Source organism: Prionailurus bengalensis, chromosome E4, assembly GCF_016509475.1.
Source record: "Prionailurus bengalensis isolate Pbe53 chromosome E4, Fcat_Pben_1.1_paternal_pri, whole genome shotgun sequence".
In the NCBI taxonomy this organism is placed as follows: Eukaryota; Metazoa; Chordata; class Mammalia; order Carnivora; family Felidae; genus Prionailurus; species Prionailurus bengalensis.
Window position 1 is genome coordinate 66804258 of NC_057360.1, and position 15872 is coordinate 66820129.

The window sequence follows — 15872 nt, forward strand, 5'->3', positions numbered from 1 at the left end:
TCTATCCCGAGGATCACCTGCTCACCCCTATACCCGCTCTTTCAACTACCATCCCCTCCCTGAAGCCTGAAGCCTCGCTTGGCCTCATGCAACCTGGCACCAGGCAGAATGGCCCACACCTCCCCCCCCCACCCCACCCCCACGCCCCCCATGCCTGGTTTCCTGGTTAGTTCCCGTGTCCTGAATCACCCGGGTTTGTTTACCTGTGTGTCCCCCGACCCGCCTTCCTTATCTCCGTAGCCCCTGAAACTCACACACACCAGCACAGAATAAGTATTTGGTAGACACTCGGTGATTTACTTACAAAGCAGCTAAGGCCAGGGGTGCCTGGGTGGCTCAGCCAGTTAAGCGTCCGACTCTTTTTTTCTTTTTCTTCATGTTTATGTATTTTTGAGAGAGAGAGCCAGAGTGCAAGCAGAAGGGGCAGAGAGAGAGGGAGACACAGAATCGGAAGCAGGCTCCAGCTCCGAGCTTCAAGTTGTCAGCACAGAGCCGACGCGGGGCTCGAACCCATGCACTGCGAGGTCATGACCTGAGCCGAAGTCGGAGGCTCAACCAACTGAGCCACTCAGGTGCCCCTCATGACTTCTTGTCTTCTTGAGATGTGTTGTGTAACGCTATATTAGCGGCAGGTGTACAACGTAATGATTTGATATCCGTATCTATTGCAAAGTGGTCTCCACAATAACATCCATCACCACACATAGTTACAAATTTCTTTTTCTAGCGAGGAGACCTGTTTTTTAACGTTTTATTTATTTTTGAGAGAGAAAGAGAGACAGGGTGAGCAGGGGAGGGGCAGGGAGAGAGGGAGACACAGAATCGGAAGCAGGCTCCAGGCTCTGAGCCGTCAGCACAGAGCCCGACGCGGGACTCGAACTCACGGACTGTGAGATCATGACCTGAGCCAAAGTCAGAGGCTTAAAGGAGGCACCTGGTGATGAGAACTCTTAAGAACTTTTGTAGCAATTTTCTAATATACGATACAGTGTTATTAACCACAGTCACCATGCTGTACATGAGCCTCACGACCTACTTATTTTATAACTGGGAGTTTGTACCTTTTGACCCCCTTGGTCGTTTTGCCCAACCCCCACCTCTGCCCGGCACCAACCTGTTCTGTCTGTAGGTTTGAGGTTTGTTTTGTTCTGTTTAGATCCCACACAAAGCGAGATCATAGAGTGTTTGTCTTTCTCTGGTTTATTTCACTTAGCCTAATGGCCTCCAGGTCCACCCAGGTTGTTACAAATGGTAAGATTTCCTTCTTTTTATGGCTGCATAATATTCCATTGTGTATGCACGCCACACCCATCCACGGACATTTAGGTTGCTTCCAGGCCTTGACTACTGTAAGTGATGCTGCAGTGAACGTCGCGGTACGGGTGTCTTTTCAGGTTAGTGTGTTCTTTCCTTGGGATAAATGCCAGAAGCGGGACTGCTGGATCATATGGGAGTCCTAGTTTTAATCTTCTGAGAACCTTCCATAGTGGCTGCACCAACTCACCCCCCCGCCAGCAGCGCACGAGGGCTCCCGGTTCTCCACTCCTCGCCAACTCTTGTCATTTCTCGTCTATAGGATTAGCAGCCATTCTGACGGGTGTGAGGTGACGTCTCTCTGTTGGTTTTGATTTGCATTTCCCTGATGGTTAGTGACATCGAGCACCTTTCTGTGTGTCTTCTTTGGGAAAATGTTTATCCAGATCCTCTGCCCGTGTTTTAGTCAGACTGTTTGGGTTTTATGCGTTCTTTATATGTTTTAGATACTAATCCCTTACCAGACATAGGATTTGCAAATGTTTTCTCCCATTCCGTAGGTTACCTTTTCATTGTGTTGGTGGTTTCCGGCTGTACAGAAGCTTTTTAGTTTGATGCAGTCCCATTTCTTTATTTTTCCTGTTGTTGCCTCTGTTTTTGGTGTGAAATCCATAAAATCATCACCAAGACTGATGTCAAGGAGCTTACAACCTCTGTTTTCTTCATGCCTTTAATCTCAGGTCTTTATTCCATTGTGAGTTAATTTTTGTTTCTGGTGTAAGGTCAGCGTTCAGTTTTATTCTTTGGCATGTGGCTGTCCGGTTTTCCCAGCACCATTTATTGAAGAGACTGCCCTTGCCCCATTGGTATATTCTTGGCTCCTTTGTCATAAATGAATTGACCGTATGTGCCTGGGTTTATTTCTGGGCTCTATATTCTGTTCCATGGACCTATGTGTCTGTGTCACCGATGCCATACTGTTTTGATTACTATAGCTTTGTGCTATATTTTGCAACCAGGAATCGTGATGCGCACGGCTTTGCTCTTTCTCAGGATTGCTTGGGCTATTCTGTGTCTTTGGTGATTGCACACAGATTTTATAATGGTTTGTTCTATTTCTGTGAAAAGTGCCATTGGAACTCTGATAGGGACGGCAGCGAATCTGTAGATCGCTTCGGGTACCACGAGCACTCATCCGTGACTTCTCATCATGGCCCGACCCGGATGCCTCCCAAACTGAACTCCCCCCCTTAGCCTCCACTCCCGTCACCCCATCAGAGTACAGCTCTGTCCCCTGAGGTCCTGGGGGAAGCACACAGCACATGCTCTGAATCACCAGGTCCCTTCTGAGGTCCTACCTACCTTAGGACGCAAGATCCTTGAGAGGAGACGACAGGTGCTAACATTTGGTGTATGGACTAAATCGGGTCCCATCAATATTCATATGTTGAAGCCCTAAACCCCTGTTACTGTACTGAGAAAAAGAGCCTTTAAAGAAGGGATTCGGGTTAAATGGGGTCATAAGACTGGGGTCCTGATTTGATAGCACTGACGTCCTTATCAGAAGAGGAAGAGACAGCCGAGATATTCCCCCAGCCCCACCCCTGCACGAGCACAGAGGAAAAGCCAAGTGAGGACGCAGCGAGAAAGCAGACATCTGCAAGCCAGGAAGAGGGTTTTCATCAGAAATCAACCCTGCTGGCACCTTGACCTTGGAATTCCAGACTCCAGAATTGTGAGAAAATATATTTCTGTCGTTATGCCCCCAGACTGGGGGTTTCACTGTGGCAGCCCAGACTAATACATCTGGGGCCTCAGAGAAAGAGATCTGGGGCTGGGGGCGGGGGGGGGGGGTGCCACCACACAAACCGTCTAACACACATGTTCTTGAGCCCTTCCTGATATCTGGCCGGTGGTCCCCAGACCCCCGCCTGCGCAAGCCCGGCCGGGGGGGAGACCTAAAGTCTGAACTGGTGCCCCAGCCATGGTGTGGCAGTGGCCAGAAGTGCCCATCACAGTGCCAGGAGCTGCAGGAAAGAAGGGAGGGAATACTTGACCGGCCCCTACGTATCAGACAGACCGACTGCTGGCTCAGTGCCCATTTACTAATGAAATCCCACGGCCACCCTTCCAGAGAGGTCTTCTTGCCCCATGTTCCAGATGAGGCACCTAAAGCTTGGAGGGATCGAGCAACTTGCCCAGGCTGACCCAGGCACGAGCGGGGGTGGGCGATGAGACGCAGGTAAAGGGGAGAGACGGTCACCGCCTCAGAGACGCTAAGGCTTTTCCGACACGGTCTACCCGACCAAGTGTTGAGGCCCACCCGGGGGCCGGTCTGCATTTGGACAGAGCTGGGTCCGCTGCACCTGCGTCCACCAGCCAGCGCCTCTAGCCGGGCCCAGGCCTCCAAAGAGCACGGGAGTGAGTCCATTTGAGAGGTGAAAAATGCTTCCCTTGCGATCATCACAAAGCGCACCAGAGCGGGGGGGGGGGGGGGGGGCAGGGTTTCCAGAACTGGGCTGTGCCGAGCAGAATTCCAGACACGCGGCGGGACATAGAGCAGAGCCCTGCCGTTTGACGGGGTCGTGCGGGGCTCGCCCCCACCGCCCGGTCATCACAGCAAAGTGAGGGGTCTGGGGAAGAGGCCGTTCGGGCACCTCTCGGCCTCACTCCCAACCCCTGGGGCTGGGCCCGAGGGGAAGGCGATAGCGTTTCGGGAAGGGGAGAAGGCCTTGGAGTGTGTGCACGTGCGGGCCAGCGGGGACGGCGGGGACAGCGCCCCTGCCCAGAGCTGCTGGCCAAGTAGCTCTTCCGGCTTCAGGCCAGGTGTCCAAACTCCTTCCTGGGCACAGGGCAGCATTTCATCCGGCGGCTCGAACTGCTGCGGGGGGCCCCCCCAGCCAGCTCCCACTCTGCCCCGCGCACCTCGCCGTTTCCTTCTTATACGCATTCGCACACACCCGTGCCTCTTCTAGAAACATCTCTGCCCACCTTCCTCCCCCCACTCACCCTCCACGACTCAGCTCCTCCTCCTCCTCTTCTGATACCCCCCCCCCCACCGCACACACGCGCACCAGGCCGGCCGGGCACCCGTTGCACCAGCCCGCGCCAGTCTCTCGCCACCAGAAGAATCTGTTGGCAGGCCCGTCCGCCCCACCTGGCCTCTGGAGGCAAGATCCTTTTTTTCCCTCTGGGTTCCCGGCCCCAGGAGCAGTGCCTGGCACTTAGTCAGGGACTGGTGGCTTAAACCGCGGCGAAATGGGTGAGAAGATCTAGTTTCTGATCCCAGCTTCTGAGACATCTGGCCACAGCACTTCTCTGAGCCTCAGTTTGCCCTTCTGGAAAATGCGCGTAACATTCCCCGTCCCTTTGAGGATCCAATGAGAGAGAAATGGGATTGGTCCTCTGGTGTGGAAGGAGGTGTCGGCACAGCCACAGCGCGAGTTTAAGACAACAGCTCACCATGTGGCGGCAATCACGATGTGTGGAGTTGGAGGAAAGTCTTCCTCCCTCCTCCAGGACGGCCTGGTCTGGCCCTAATCCAGATGCGTTAGCTGCTGGGACGTGAAGCCAGGCCCCTCCCCTCCGCCACCGGTCTCGCAGATTCCATATGACCTCAGAAAGTCCTTCCAGAAGTCTGACCCGCATCCTTCCGTAGCAGCCCTGCCTCCCTCCACTCATATGTCCTGAGAGCAAATTCCGGAGTACAAACCTCCGAGGAGCCCAAAGCCCAGGCACCTAATTAGAGCTTATCCTGCTGAGGTTGACATCCACAACTGCCACTGCTCATAACAGAAGCTGAGAGAGAGACAGGGAGAGAGAGAGACAGAGAGAGAGAGAGAGAGAGAGAGAGAGAAGGGAGTCCCAGTCTGGAGTGAGGGGGTGGAGGAAGAAACAGGCGGTTTCAAGGTCAGACGACAGTAAGGACCTCCCAACACCCAAGCCCAGAATGACACAAATACCACCACACCACCACCAGGTTCAGCTGCCTGGCTTCCGGGGGAGGGACAAGTGTCTTACGGCTTTCCATGACGTGGGTCCCCTGCCAGAGCTAGGGCTGTGGGTGAGGCGACATTTCCTGCCGTCGGGGGCCGGGTGACGGAGATGAGTTGCTGAGTGTGCACATCTGCGGGGAGCACATACACATCCCGTGCTCCGGGGGCTCCCTTCTCAGGCTGCCCCCATGGAGCCCCCTCTGGCCCAGATATTCCCCCAAGGTAAGTGCGAGGCCGGGGTCCGTGAGGGGAGGGACATCAAGACCCCCTCACCCCTCCTGTCCCCAGGCCAGAACCTGCAGGGCCGGCTGGCAGGGCGCCCACAACCCCCTCTCCTTGGCCGGGGCTCCAGTCCACTCAGCCCGGGGGAACACAGGTAGCAGCGTCTACGGGGTGCTTCTTAGAGAGGACGGGTGCAGAGGAGAACCCGGGCCAGGAGGCAGGCGGTCCTGGGCCATAAAGACACGGCTCTGCCCTGAGGAGATGCGCCACCCCCCACCCAGCACTGTGGCACTTCCGGACCATCAGGAGGCCCCCTGGCTTCCCAGTCCTGTCTCCCTGGCCGGTGGGCACCTCCTTGTCTCCCTACCCTCCCCCACCTCAGGGACCCCCTGTGGTCCCGCCTGCATTTCTGCTCCCATGACTGTCCCTGTCTGTCCTCCAGATCCCTGGTCAGAGGCACGCAGGGCCCTCACTGAGAAACCCCAGCTTCCCTCTTTGCGCTAACAGGAAGTCGCGAAGCCCCCGCTGCTGCCTTCAGCACCTTCCAGAGGGTGGAATTGCCCCGCGGGAGCCGCTGCGGCCTGAGCGTGTCTCAGGGGCCGGGGCTCCGGGCCCCGAAGGCTGAGGAGGCCCAGCCCAGCCCCAGGGTCCCCGCTGTCCGCGCCGTGGTGAGTGGGAGCCAGGCTGACACATCTTCCTCACCGGCTCCCATCCCCCCAGTGACCTGGGGCCACCCATGGACGGGGGAGGGAGAGGGGATGGGGAGCACCTCCGTCATGCTCATGTGCTATATTCCCCCTTCACTGTTCCTCTGTCCCTGGGAAGCTGGGCCTGAGTCCGCAGGTGGCCAGGGTGCAGGGAACCGGGTCCCGGAAACAGGCATCCGCGTCTCTGGCCGTGGCCTCCGTCCACCCGGCGCATCTCTCTCTCAGTCCCTCTCACCCACCAGGACGTTAGGAAATCCTCCCTGCGGACCAGCCCAGCCCCTCCTGCAGGAGGCCGAGCCCTCCCTCCTTCCATCCTCTGGGTTGGCCAGTAGCATCACCTGCTTTCATCCCACGGGCCAGGGAATGACTTCCTGGTCTTCTGGAAGGTCTCTGTCAGCTCCCAGCTACTGGATGAGAGGCCCTCGGGGCCGGAGGGAAGGGGAAGGAGACCCTCTGGAAACCAAAGCGGGTGTTGCTGAAGGAGAGTGTTACGCTAGGCCTTGAGAAGCACTTTCTGGGCGATCACAGCATAAAACAGGCAGCGGGGATAGAGAGCAGGGGTGAGGATGAGAAAGTGGAGGCTGGCCTGGAGGCGGGAGAAAGCCCACTAATCACGGCTACTTCGTCCTCCTTGAACCTTCCCCTGTTCCAGGCCTGTCCTCAACCCCCAGGGCCTGCCTCCAGCCCAGACACTGAGAAGGCTGAAGAGGTGCCTGGGGAAGGCGGCCAGTCCCTGCAGGCCGAGACCCGGGCTTGGTTCCAGAAGACCCAGGCCCACTGGCTCCTGCAGCGCGGGGCAGCCCCCCCCTGGTTCCATGGCTTCATCACCCGGAGGTGAGTCACAGGGAGGAAACCGGCCCAGAGACGCGCGGGACGTGCGCCGGGCCCCGGGCGGTCGGGAGTCCATGGAGGCTACAAGTCCACGGATGAGTCCTGGAGGCTCCCAGGCCATTCTCTAGGGCATCTGTCCTGGGAGGGGGGGCTCACTGGAGAGGCTGCAGCCCCCCCACTTTGTGCCTCAGCCTCCTGCCCTCGTGGCTCCCCCTGCCCGCCCCTGCCACTGTCTCCCAGGGTCTCAGCCTCTCCAGCCTCTGTTCTGCCTTCTCTCCCCCCCAGCCCCTCCCTCCTCAGTTTCTCAACTTTGCCTCTCCTGCATCTTTGGGGGCCTCCTCCGGTTCAGCTGGTGACTCCTGAAATCTACAAGTCTGGGGGCGCCTGGGTGACTCAGTCGGTTAACCATCTGACTTGGGCTCAGGTCACCATGGCTCATGAGTTCAAGCCCCGCATCAGGCTCTGTCCTGACAGCTCAGAGCCTGGAGCCTACTTCAGCCTGTGTCTCCCTCTCTCTCTGCCCCTCCCCCACGCGTGCAGGCGGGCGCGCTCACTCTCTCTCTCTCTCTCTCTCAAAAATAAACATTTAAAAAAACATTGAAACCTACAATTCTGTTACCACCCCACCCCAGCGCCTCCAGGCTGCCCTCCAGGGTGAGGCCTGAGGAGGATGCAGGGCTGGGAGTTCCCTCCCCCACCGCCCGCCCCCCCTGCCCCTGGCGGGACGCCGGCCCGTTTTCTCCAGTCCCTGGCGCGTGGGAGCAGAGCCGCGTCCTCTCTGCCACCTGCACCCTTCTCCCGCCACTCCACTTCCGCCTGCTTGGCTGGGGGCTGGGGTCGCCCTCGAGAGCCGGAGACAGGTGTGAGGCTGGCGAGCGTCTCCCCCATCGCCCACAGGGAGGCCGAGAGGCTGCTGGAGCCCAAGCCTGAGGGATGCTACTTGGTGCGGTTCAGCGAGAGCGCCGTGACCTTTGTGCTGACTTACAGGTGAAGGGCAGGGTTCGCGCCAGGTGGCCCGGAGGCGGGGCTTCGGCGGGGGCGGGGCGGGCTGGGTGAGCGGGTCAGACGGAGAGGGCAGGGGCGGGAGGCCGGGCCTGGGTGGCTCTGACCCCACGGGCACCCGCCAGGAGCCGGACTTGCTGCCGCCACTTCCTGCTGTCCCAGCTCGGGGACGGGCGCCACGTGGTGCTGGGCGAGGACAGCGCCCACGCACGGCTGCCGGACCTGCTGCGACACTACACCGTGTGCCCGCTCAGCCCCTACGGGGAGACGCTCAGCGAACCCCTGGCCCGCCAGGTACGCCCGGACCCTGGCCCCGGGGGACCCAGGCTGCAGGAGCCGCCTCCTCGGGACCCACGACCCAGCCATAGGTCCCTTGCCCACGTGCGTCGGGCGGGATCCCTTGGAGAAGGATGAGTGAACGGGGGTCCTTGGTGTTGTCAAGGGCCCGTTTACTGAGCTCCTGGCTTGCACCAGCTGCTCACAGGCCCTGAAAATAGAACCATGGACAGAGCAGAAGGGCCTCAAACCCACAAAGCTCACTCAGCAGCAGCAAGGACGGCTACACCGCAGCAATCGGGTGCGACGAGAGGGGACATGCAGAGTGGGGTGATCCTGGGCTCACTTGGGGGGACCGTGTCAGGGAGTGCCTCCCTGAGGGGGCTCAGGCAGTTCCGGGGACCACCGTGTGCCAGGCCGCGGCCTGGGCACCGGGAACCCAGCAGAAAAATCCAGCAGAAACAAAGTGACCAAAACGGCCCTGCCTTCTGGAACTTCCAGTCTAGCGAGGAGATAGTCATCACATAGGACAGAGAAACAGATCATCCATAATGTGTCCAGTAGGAGAAATGCATGCCAAAAAGACAAGCAGCAGGGGGACCTGGGGGGCTCAGTCGGTTAAGTGTCCAACTTGGGCTCAGGTCATGATCTCGCTCGCGGTTTGTGGGTTTGAGCCCCGTGTCAGGCTCTGGGCTGACAGCTCGGGGCCCGCAGCCTGCTTCGGATTCTGTGTCTCCCTCTCTCTCTACCCCTCTTTCTGTCTCTCTCTCTTTCGAAAAAAAAATAAATACACATTAATAATTTTTTTTATTTAAAAAAAAAGACAGGGCGTAACAGGGTGGGGGCTATTTTACAGAGGGACGTCAGGTCAGGCGGCTCTGGTAAGGGGACATTTGAATGGGGCCTGGATGAAGTAAGGGAAGGAGCCATGCAGACAACTAGAGGGAAAACATGCTAGGCAGAAGGAACAGCAGGTGCAAAGGCCCTGAGGTAGGAGGATGCCTGATGTGTGTGAGGAAGAGTGAGAACAGTCAGTGAGGTAGGAGGTGAGACCAGAGAAGTGAAAGCAGGGGGCCCTGCAGACTCTCATACGGATTTCAGATTTTATGCTGAGAGAGGTTAAGTGGCACCGAGCAGTTACAACCTGAGGAGTGACACGAGCTGGCAAGTTTGGGGGGGGGGGGTATTCGGGGACCAGACGGAGGCCACTACAATCCTTCAGATGAGCTGAGGGCAGCCTGGATGAGGGGGGTAAGAGGCTGAGAGGTGAGGAGGCGGAGTGCAGGGTGCGTTTTGAAGGTGGAGTTGACAGTTTTTGCAGGATTGGTTGGGGAGCGTGAGAAGCCGGCGTTGCCTCTGAGCAAACCCCGAGAGGCGGGGCAGAGCAGGAGTTCAGTTCCACCTGCACAGTTTGAGACCTTGATCTACATCCGAATGGGGATGTGGAGGGGCGCCTGGCCGGCTCAGTCAGTGGAGCTTGTGACTCTTGGTCTTGGGGTCGAGTCTGAGTCTCACGTTGGGCATAGAGTTTACTTTAAAAAAATGGGGAGGGGGGGCGCCTGGGTGGCTCAGTCAGTTAAGCGTCCAACTTCGGCTCAGGTCACGATCTTGCAGTCTGAGTTCGAGCCCCACGTCGGGCTCTGTGCCGACAGCTCAGAGCCTGGAACCTGCTTCAAATTCTATGTCTTCCTCTCTGTCTGCCCCTCCCCTGTTCACATTCTCTCTCTCGCTCTCAAAAATAAACATTAAACATTTTTTTAAAAAACTTAAAAAAATGAGGATACCGAGTAGGTGGTTGAAATACGTGGGTCCAGAGTTTGGGACAGAGGTCTGGGCTGGAGATAAACACCTGGGATTCATCAGCATCTAGAAGGACTGATTCAAAAAGCCTTCAGGGGGCGCCTGGGTGGCTCAGGAGGTTAGGCGTCCAACTCTCTGATTTCAGCTCAAGTCAGGATCTCACGGAGTCACTGAGATCAAGCCTGAGTCAGGCTTGTAGTGACAGGGTAGAGCCTGCTTGAGATTCTCTCTCCCTCTCTCTGCCTCTCCCCGCTGGCACTCGCATTCTTGCTCACTCTCTCAAAAGAATTAAACGTTTCATTATATTTTTTTTAATGTTTATCTACTTGAGAAAGAGAGAGGAGGGGAGGGGCAGAGAGAGAGACACAAACACAGAATCCGAAGCAGGCTCCAGGCTCAGCACAGAGACCGATGCAGGGCTCGAACCCACAGATCTCGAGATCATGACCTGAGCCGAAGTCGGACGCTCAACTGACCGAGCCCCCCAGGCGCCCCAGAGATAAATGTTGTCAATATTAAAATAAATAAATAAAGCCGTCAGGGAGGGTGAAATCTCACTAGAGAATGAGCAGAGGTGGGAAAGAAAGGAAGACCAAGTCTCCAGCACTTAGAGCTTGCACAAATGAGGGCAAAGCTACAAAGAAAATTGAGATGGAGAGAAGGGGGGTGGGGGGTGGGGGGGACCAGGGGCGTGTGATGCACTGGAGGCCAAGCAAAGAGAACGTCTCAAGGAAGAGCCGTGCAGGTGGGTCCCATGTTGACCACTGGACTTAGTCAGAAGGAGCTCCCTGGTGGCCTGGAGACAGTTTCTCGGGGCCCCGACTGGAGTCAGTTCAAGGAAGTGTGCCCCATGGGCCTGCGCCGGGCGGTCAAGTCCTGTGTGGAACTTCACAGGGAATGGCAGAGGCCGTGACCCCCAGCAGTGGGAACAGGGTGCAGGGAAGTCTGGAGGTGAGGGAGCCAGCGGAAGCTGAGGAGCCAAAAGCAGAGCTCTAGGAACCGAACCACCCACCGGCACTCCCCTCCCGTTCTCTGGACTTTGGACTTTATCTGGGAGTGACGGGTGGCCACCAAAGGATTGCCCCGGGGTACTTCTTTAGCTCAGGCTGCCCTCTGGAGAGAAGAATGGGTTGGCAGGGCAAGATGAGACAGGGCAGGACCTAGGAGGCCGGAGCTGGGGAGTGGCTGCGGCATGCAGAGAGGGGTGCACATGCGGAGATGCTGAGGCAGCGGAAGGAGCAAGGCCCGTGCTCCATTAGGTGTGGGGGGTGCTGGCTCCCAAAATGCTGGCCCAGCAGCAGGGTGGGGGTGCCGCTTTTTAGTCATAAAGGGAATGCAGAGAGAGGAGGGGGCCGAGGCAGGGAAGGGGGATTCTGATGTGGATCCTTGAAGCCTGCAGCGCTTGAACATGCACTTGGTGGATTGCAGAAGCACCAGACAAGCTGTGGCCTAAGCCTCTCAAAGCCGTGGGCGTGAGGAGAGCCCGGGCTCTTATGCACCCAGGGCTGAATTGCTGAGCTAAAGCACAGCTGCCATGGGAGGGAACCTTCCCACAGTAAGACGCATCTCCCTGGAGGCGGTCTCCCTGCCCCTAAAATACATAGCTTAAACCTCCATAAAGTACTCCTCCGACACCTGCAGAATAAACACAGGCACGGCAGTCTCGGAGGCTGGAAATTTTCAGGCTAAAGACTTGTAAAGCCTTGTTGCATTTTTGCAACCACAGGCACAAATGGAGACGGGCCTGGCCCTGCGTGCCAGGCAGAGTTAACGTCAATGCCAGATACAACCCGTGACCAAAGCTGCTTTCCCCCTGTTGGACCCCTTGCCATCTCCATTCCCTGTTCCTCACCCAGGGAACCCAGCCACCCAAATTTCTGTGCCCCTCCCCCCCACATCCTCCACTAGCACCTGCCCACCCACCAGCCCGCCATCCCTCCGGCACCGAGTCCCTGAGGTCTCCTTCTTTCCCCGCAGACTCCTGAGCCTGCAGGACTCTCCCTAAGCCTTGAAATGTCAGACTCGGGAACAAAACTCCACCCTCAGTACAGCACCATCCTCAAAAAGTCGCTGAACGCAGGCCCCACGCAGAAGGAGGGCGCCGGGGAGCGGAAGGAGGTACTGCGCTGGAGGGGTGCCCCAGGGGAAGGGGGGGTCGGGGCAAGGGAAGGGAGCGGCGCGGGGGCGGGGCCTGTGGGCGGGGCCCGCGGCTGTGGGCGGGGCCTGCAGGGCCCAGGCTGGGACTCGGGCCCCAGCCTCCGCCCGCCTGGGTTGCTCTAACGCCCCCTCCCCCCCCCTCCCACCCCACCGCGGCCTGGCCTTCTCTCCCAGCCTCCCCAGCCGCCCAGGCCCAAGCCTCCCGTGCCCGCCAAGCCTCAGCTGCCCCCCGAAGTCTACACAAGCCCGGCCCCGAGGCCCCGCCCGGCCCCGCCCCCCAAGCCCTCCAACCGCATCTACCACGAGCCTGACGAACCCATCGCCTTCTACGCCATGGGCCGGGGGAGCCCCGGGGAGGCCCCCGGCAACGTCTACGCCGAGGTGGAGGTGCAGCTGGCGCCGGGGGCTGGGGGCCCGCCCTGCGCCCTCGCGCACCCTGCCCTGCGGAAGTGCCGCTCCAGGCCTGTTCCCCGAAACCAGGTAAAGGGGTGCCCGGAGAAGGCGGGCCGCAGGGGGCGGGGGCGCCCGAAAACCAGACTGAGGACGGTGGCAAAGGCGCTCAGGTGGATGCCGGGGTCAGGGTGAAGTCAGAGGCCTCAGGCGACGGGGGAAAGGCAGAGGCTGGGGCTGCCAGCGGCCCTTTCCCAGGCCCAGAAGTGGCTCCTACCGGACGGCGTCCCCTTTGTCAACCCCTCCACTTCTCGGAGGAAATAGGGGCTCAGGCCCCGCCTCAGCCTTCCCGCCCTCCACACCCCCCCCCCAGCCTGCCTGTCTCACCCACCCAGTGCCTCCCACGTGTTCCCCACTGTGCCCCTAATCTTGACTCCAACCATCATCCCGTCATCCTGGTTGGAACTCGGGCCTCTCCGGCCCAGCCTCCCTCCCCCCAACCCCGTCAGCCCTGCCATTCTGAGTCCCTGGTGTCAATTCAGAGGGAGCTCTGGGGAGGGCCACCTGCACCCCTGCCCCTCCACACACCCCTCTCTCCCTCCTCCCTCCCCCACCTCCCTGCCTTCTCTGGGGGTCTCAGTCCAGGGCGGTGTTAGACCTTCCAGCCACTCCGGCCACTCCGACCCTCTCCCTGGGCCTCTGCCCCCTCCACAGGCCCCTCCCCACCCTCCCAGCTGGTGCCCCAGGCCTGCCTCAGCCCTTGAGCCTGTACCCCCGCATCCCCCACGGGGGGTGCTCCTGCTCAGCCCCCAAGAGCCCCACGGCCTCCTGAACTCAGCATAGCAACCGGCTCTCACCCTTCTCCCCAGATTGGCCCTCCTATACTTCCCATCCGACCGATGACTCTCCAGCCACCCGACTGTCCAGGCCAGGATCCCAGGGCTTCCCTAGACACCCCCTCCACACCACTACTCCTCATAAGCCACGGATTCCTGCTGGGTCCCTTTCCCCAGTTTCAGCCCCATCACCCCTCATCACGATCTTCCAAGAGCTTCTTAACTGGTCTAACCACCAACCCTGCCACTTCCGATCCACTCTGCCCCAAGGAAGCCAGAAGGGTCTTGCTTAATCAGTCCGTGTGGCCCTCCACACTGGCGGAACAGGGGACCTCCTCCTCAGCCTTCCCACCAGCTGCTGCGGACCTCCAGAGCTATTCCCGCCTCAGACCTAGTCACCCTTCCGGCCAGCTGGCCTGCTGCCTCCTACGCACTTCCCTGACCCCACTACAGAGGCATCCACTGTGCCTTCCAGCACCTGCCACTCATCACCTGAGAAGCTGTCTCCCCTCTTCCCCCCCCAGAGTGCACGCTCCCTGAGGGCAGGGGCTGGGACTCACTCAGCTGTGTCCTGAGTTCCAGCACAGTGCCTGGCACAGAGCAGGTGCTCAGGAAATGGTTGCTGAAGGAATGAGAGGGGGTGAGAGCCTCTTCTCCGCAGGCCGACATCTGTTCCGACCAGACGACCAGACGATAGCCCTTGAGGCTTCAGGTGAGCCTGAGAGGCGGAGGGTAGAGGGTGTGACCTTGGGATCGCCCTTTTCTCCGCAGAATCCAGCCGGCCAGCAACTGCATTCTGAGAACTCTGTGACCGGACAAGGCCCTTTCGTGCCCCACCAGACCCTGCCCCGCTGGGGGCACACCCTCCCCCACAAGCTTTCTAGACAGAGGACGGAGGACAGAAGCCAGGCGTTGCTTCCCCTGGGGCCTCCTCAGTAGCCCGGTGAGTCTGTGCCGGGGGAGGACAACCCAGGACCCCAGGTCCAGAGACCTTTGCACGCGGGGCACCCTTCTCAGGAAATGTGCACGGAACACACCGTGGGCGATCAGAGCCAGAAAGGGCCTCAGCCATCAACTATCGCAAAGATGGCAGAATGGTGTCATCTTGCGTGCCAACTGCAATCCATTGGTCGTGGCTGCCTAGGGCACCACGTTGGGAAGGATGCTAAGGTCAGGTCTGCACTCAGCAGAAAAGGGCACCGTGATTGATTAGTGATGTCTGCTACGGGCAGGGAGGCAGGAGCAGTGTCTCCTCTGCCCTTACAAATCTGGGCCAAGTTCCTCACTGCGCAGATGAGGAGACAAAGCCAGAGAGGGATAGCGACTTGGCCGAGGCCAAGGCCCAGAACCCAGGCTTCCTAGTTACCCCGTTTTGCACTCTGTTTCTTACCCCACATGCACTAACTCTTTTCCACAGGAAATGTCAGAGATTTCCTCAGATGGGAAACCTGGCTACTTCTGAGAATTCCACTGCATGGGGGCCTGGGTGCCGGCTCCCTCCCCCAAATCGCAGCTTAGCCGTGTTCCCTGGACAGGTCTGCCCCCCTCCGCCCTGCAAAGAAGCCTGGAGTTCAGAGGAGCAGATGGCGAAGTCCCTTCCTCGTAGGGGCACACCCACTGGTTCCCTCCCCAGAGTCCCTGAGAATCCGGTGGCTCAGCGATCTCGGTGGTCCTCTGCGGAAGTGGGCGAGGCCGCTGGGCAAGGGCGGCTGCTGCCGCCCGCTGCCTCCCGCTGCCTGGCTTCTCCTGGAGTCTGATTTCCTTGGCCCTCTGAGCCTTTGAGGTCTGGGCCCTGGTCCAATGCTGCTGTTGTCTGAGGAATGGTTTGGCGAGAACAGATGTTAGAACTTGTTTGTTGATTCTTGTCTGGCTAATAAATCATCGCCAACCACCTCCCCCCACAGGGATCCAAGTAGCGCTCGCTCCTTCTGTCTGTCTCGGGCTCCCTCTCTGTCCTATTGTGGAGGGCAGGTGGTTCGAGCACCACTGCAGTGGGGGGGGAGTGGGTCTGGGGTTGAGAGACACCCGGGCAAGGGTCACAAATCAGGGGGCCGGGAGACTCCCGGGTAAGGGCCCACGGAGTGTTTTGTTCTTAGCAGGGCCGGGCAGGTAGCCAGGGGCAGAGGGGTGGCTGCGTCACTTGGGGGTGCCAGGAAATAAAGGGGGGCAGGGGGGAGAGCGGTTGAGGGGTAGGCCCTGTACCCCCTTCCCCAGCCCCCCTGCCAAGCACAGGCCTGGGGAGGGGAGCGCGCGTTGGTGACCTGTGTATGTGAGCCCCTTAGGAGGATGGGGGGCCCTGCAGTGGCTCTACGGATCTCTTGTGTCTTCCCAGCCTCTTGGGCTCAGGCCTTGCCTCAGTCAGGACCCCATCCTGTCCCCTGCCCTCTTGTGAGGCTTCCTCT

At 59.2% G+C, this 15872-nt stretch overlaps 1 protein-coding gene across 1 annotated transcript; it reads left to right on the top strand.

Annotated features, from left to right (window-relative positions):
* The first annotated feature begins 5343 nt into the window (after positions 1-5343).
* On the top strand, positions 5344-15377 carry SH2D2A (SH2 domain containing 2A). Its single transcript, XM_043567889.1, has 9 exons — positions 5344-5471; positions 5979-6139; positions 6831-7012; positions 7907-7996; positions 8137-8305; positions 12065-12205; positions 12419-12724; positions 14242-14413; positions 14888-15377. The coding sequence occupies exons 1-8, from the start codon at positions 5438-5440 to the stop codon at positions 14407-14409; spliced, it is 1251 nt and encodes a 416-aa protein (XP_043423824.1). The 5' UTR covers positions 5344-5437; the 3' UTR covers positions 14410-14413; positions 14888-15377.
* Positions 15378-15872: the final 495 nt, after the last annotated feature.

Coding starts and splice junctions, on each gene's coding strand:
- SH2D2A (XM_043567889.1), top strand. CDS start 5,438: ATGGAGCCCCCTCTGGCCCAGATATTCCCCCAAG. Junction 5,472..5,978: donor GGCCCAGATATTCCCCCAAG/GTAAGTGCGAGG, acceptor TTGCGCTAACAG/GAAGTCGCGAAGCCCCCGCT. Junction 8,306..12,064: donor GCGAACCCCTGGCCCGCCAG/GTACGCCCGGAC, acceptor CTTTCCCCGCAG/ACTCCTGAGCCTGCAGGACT.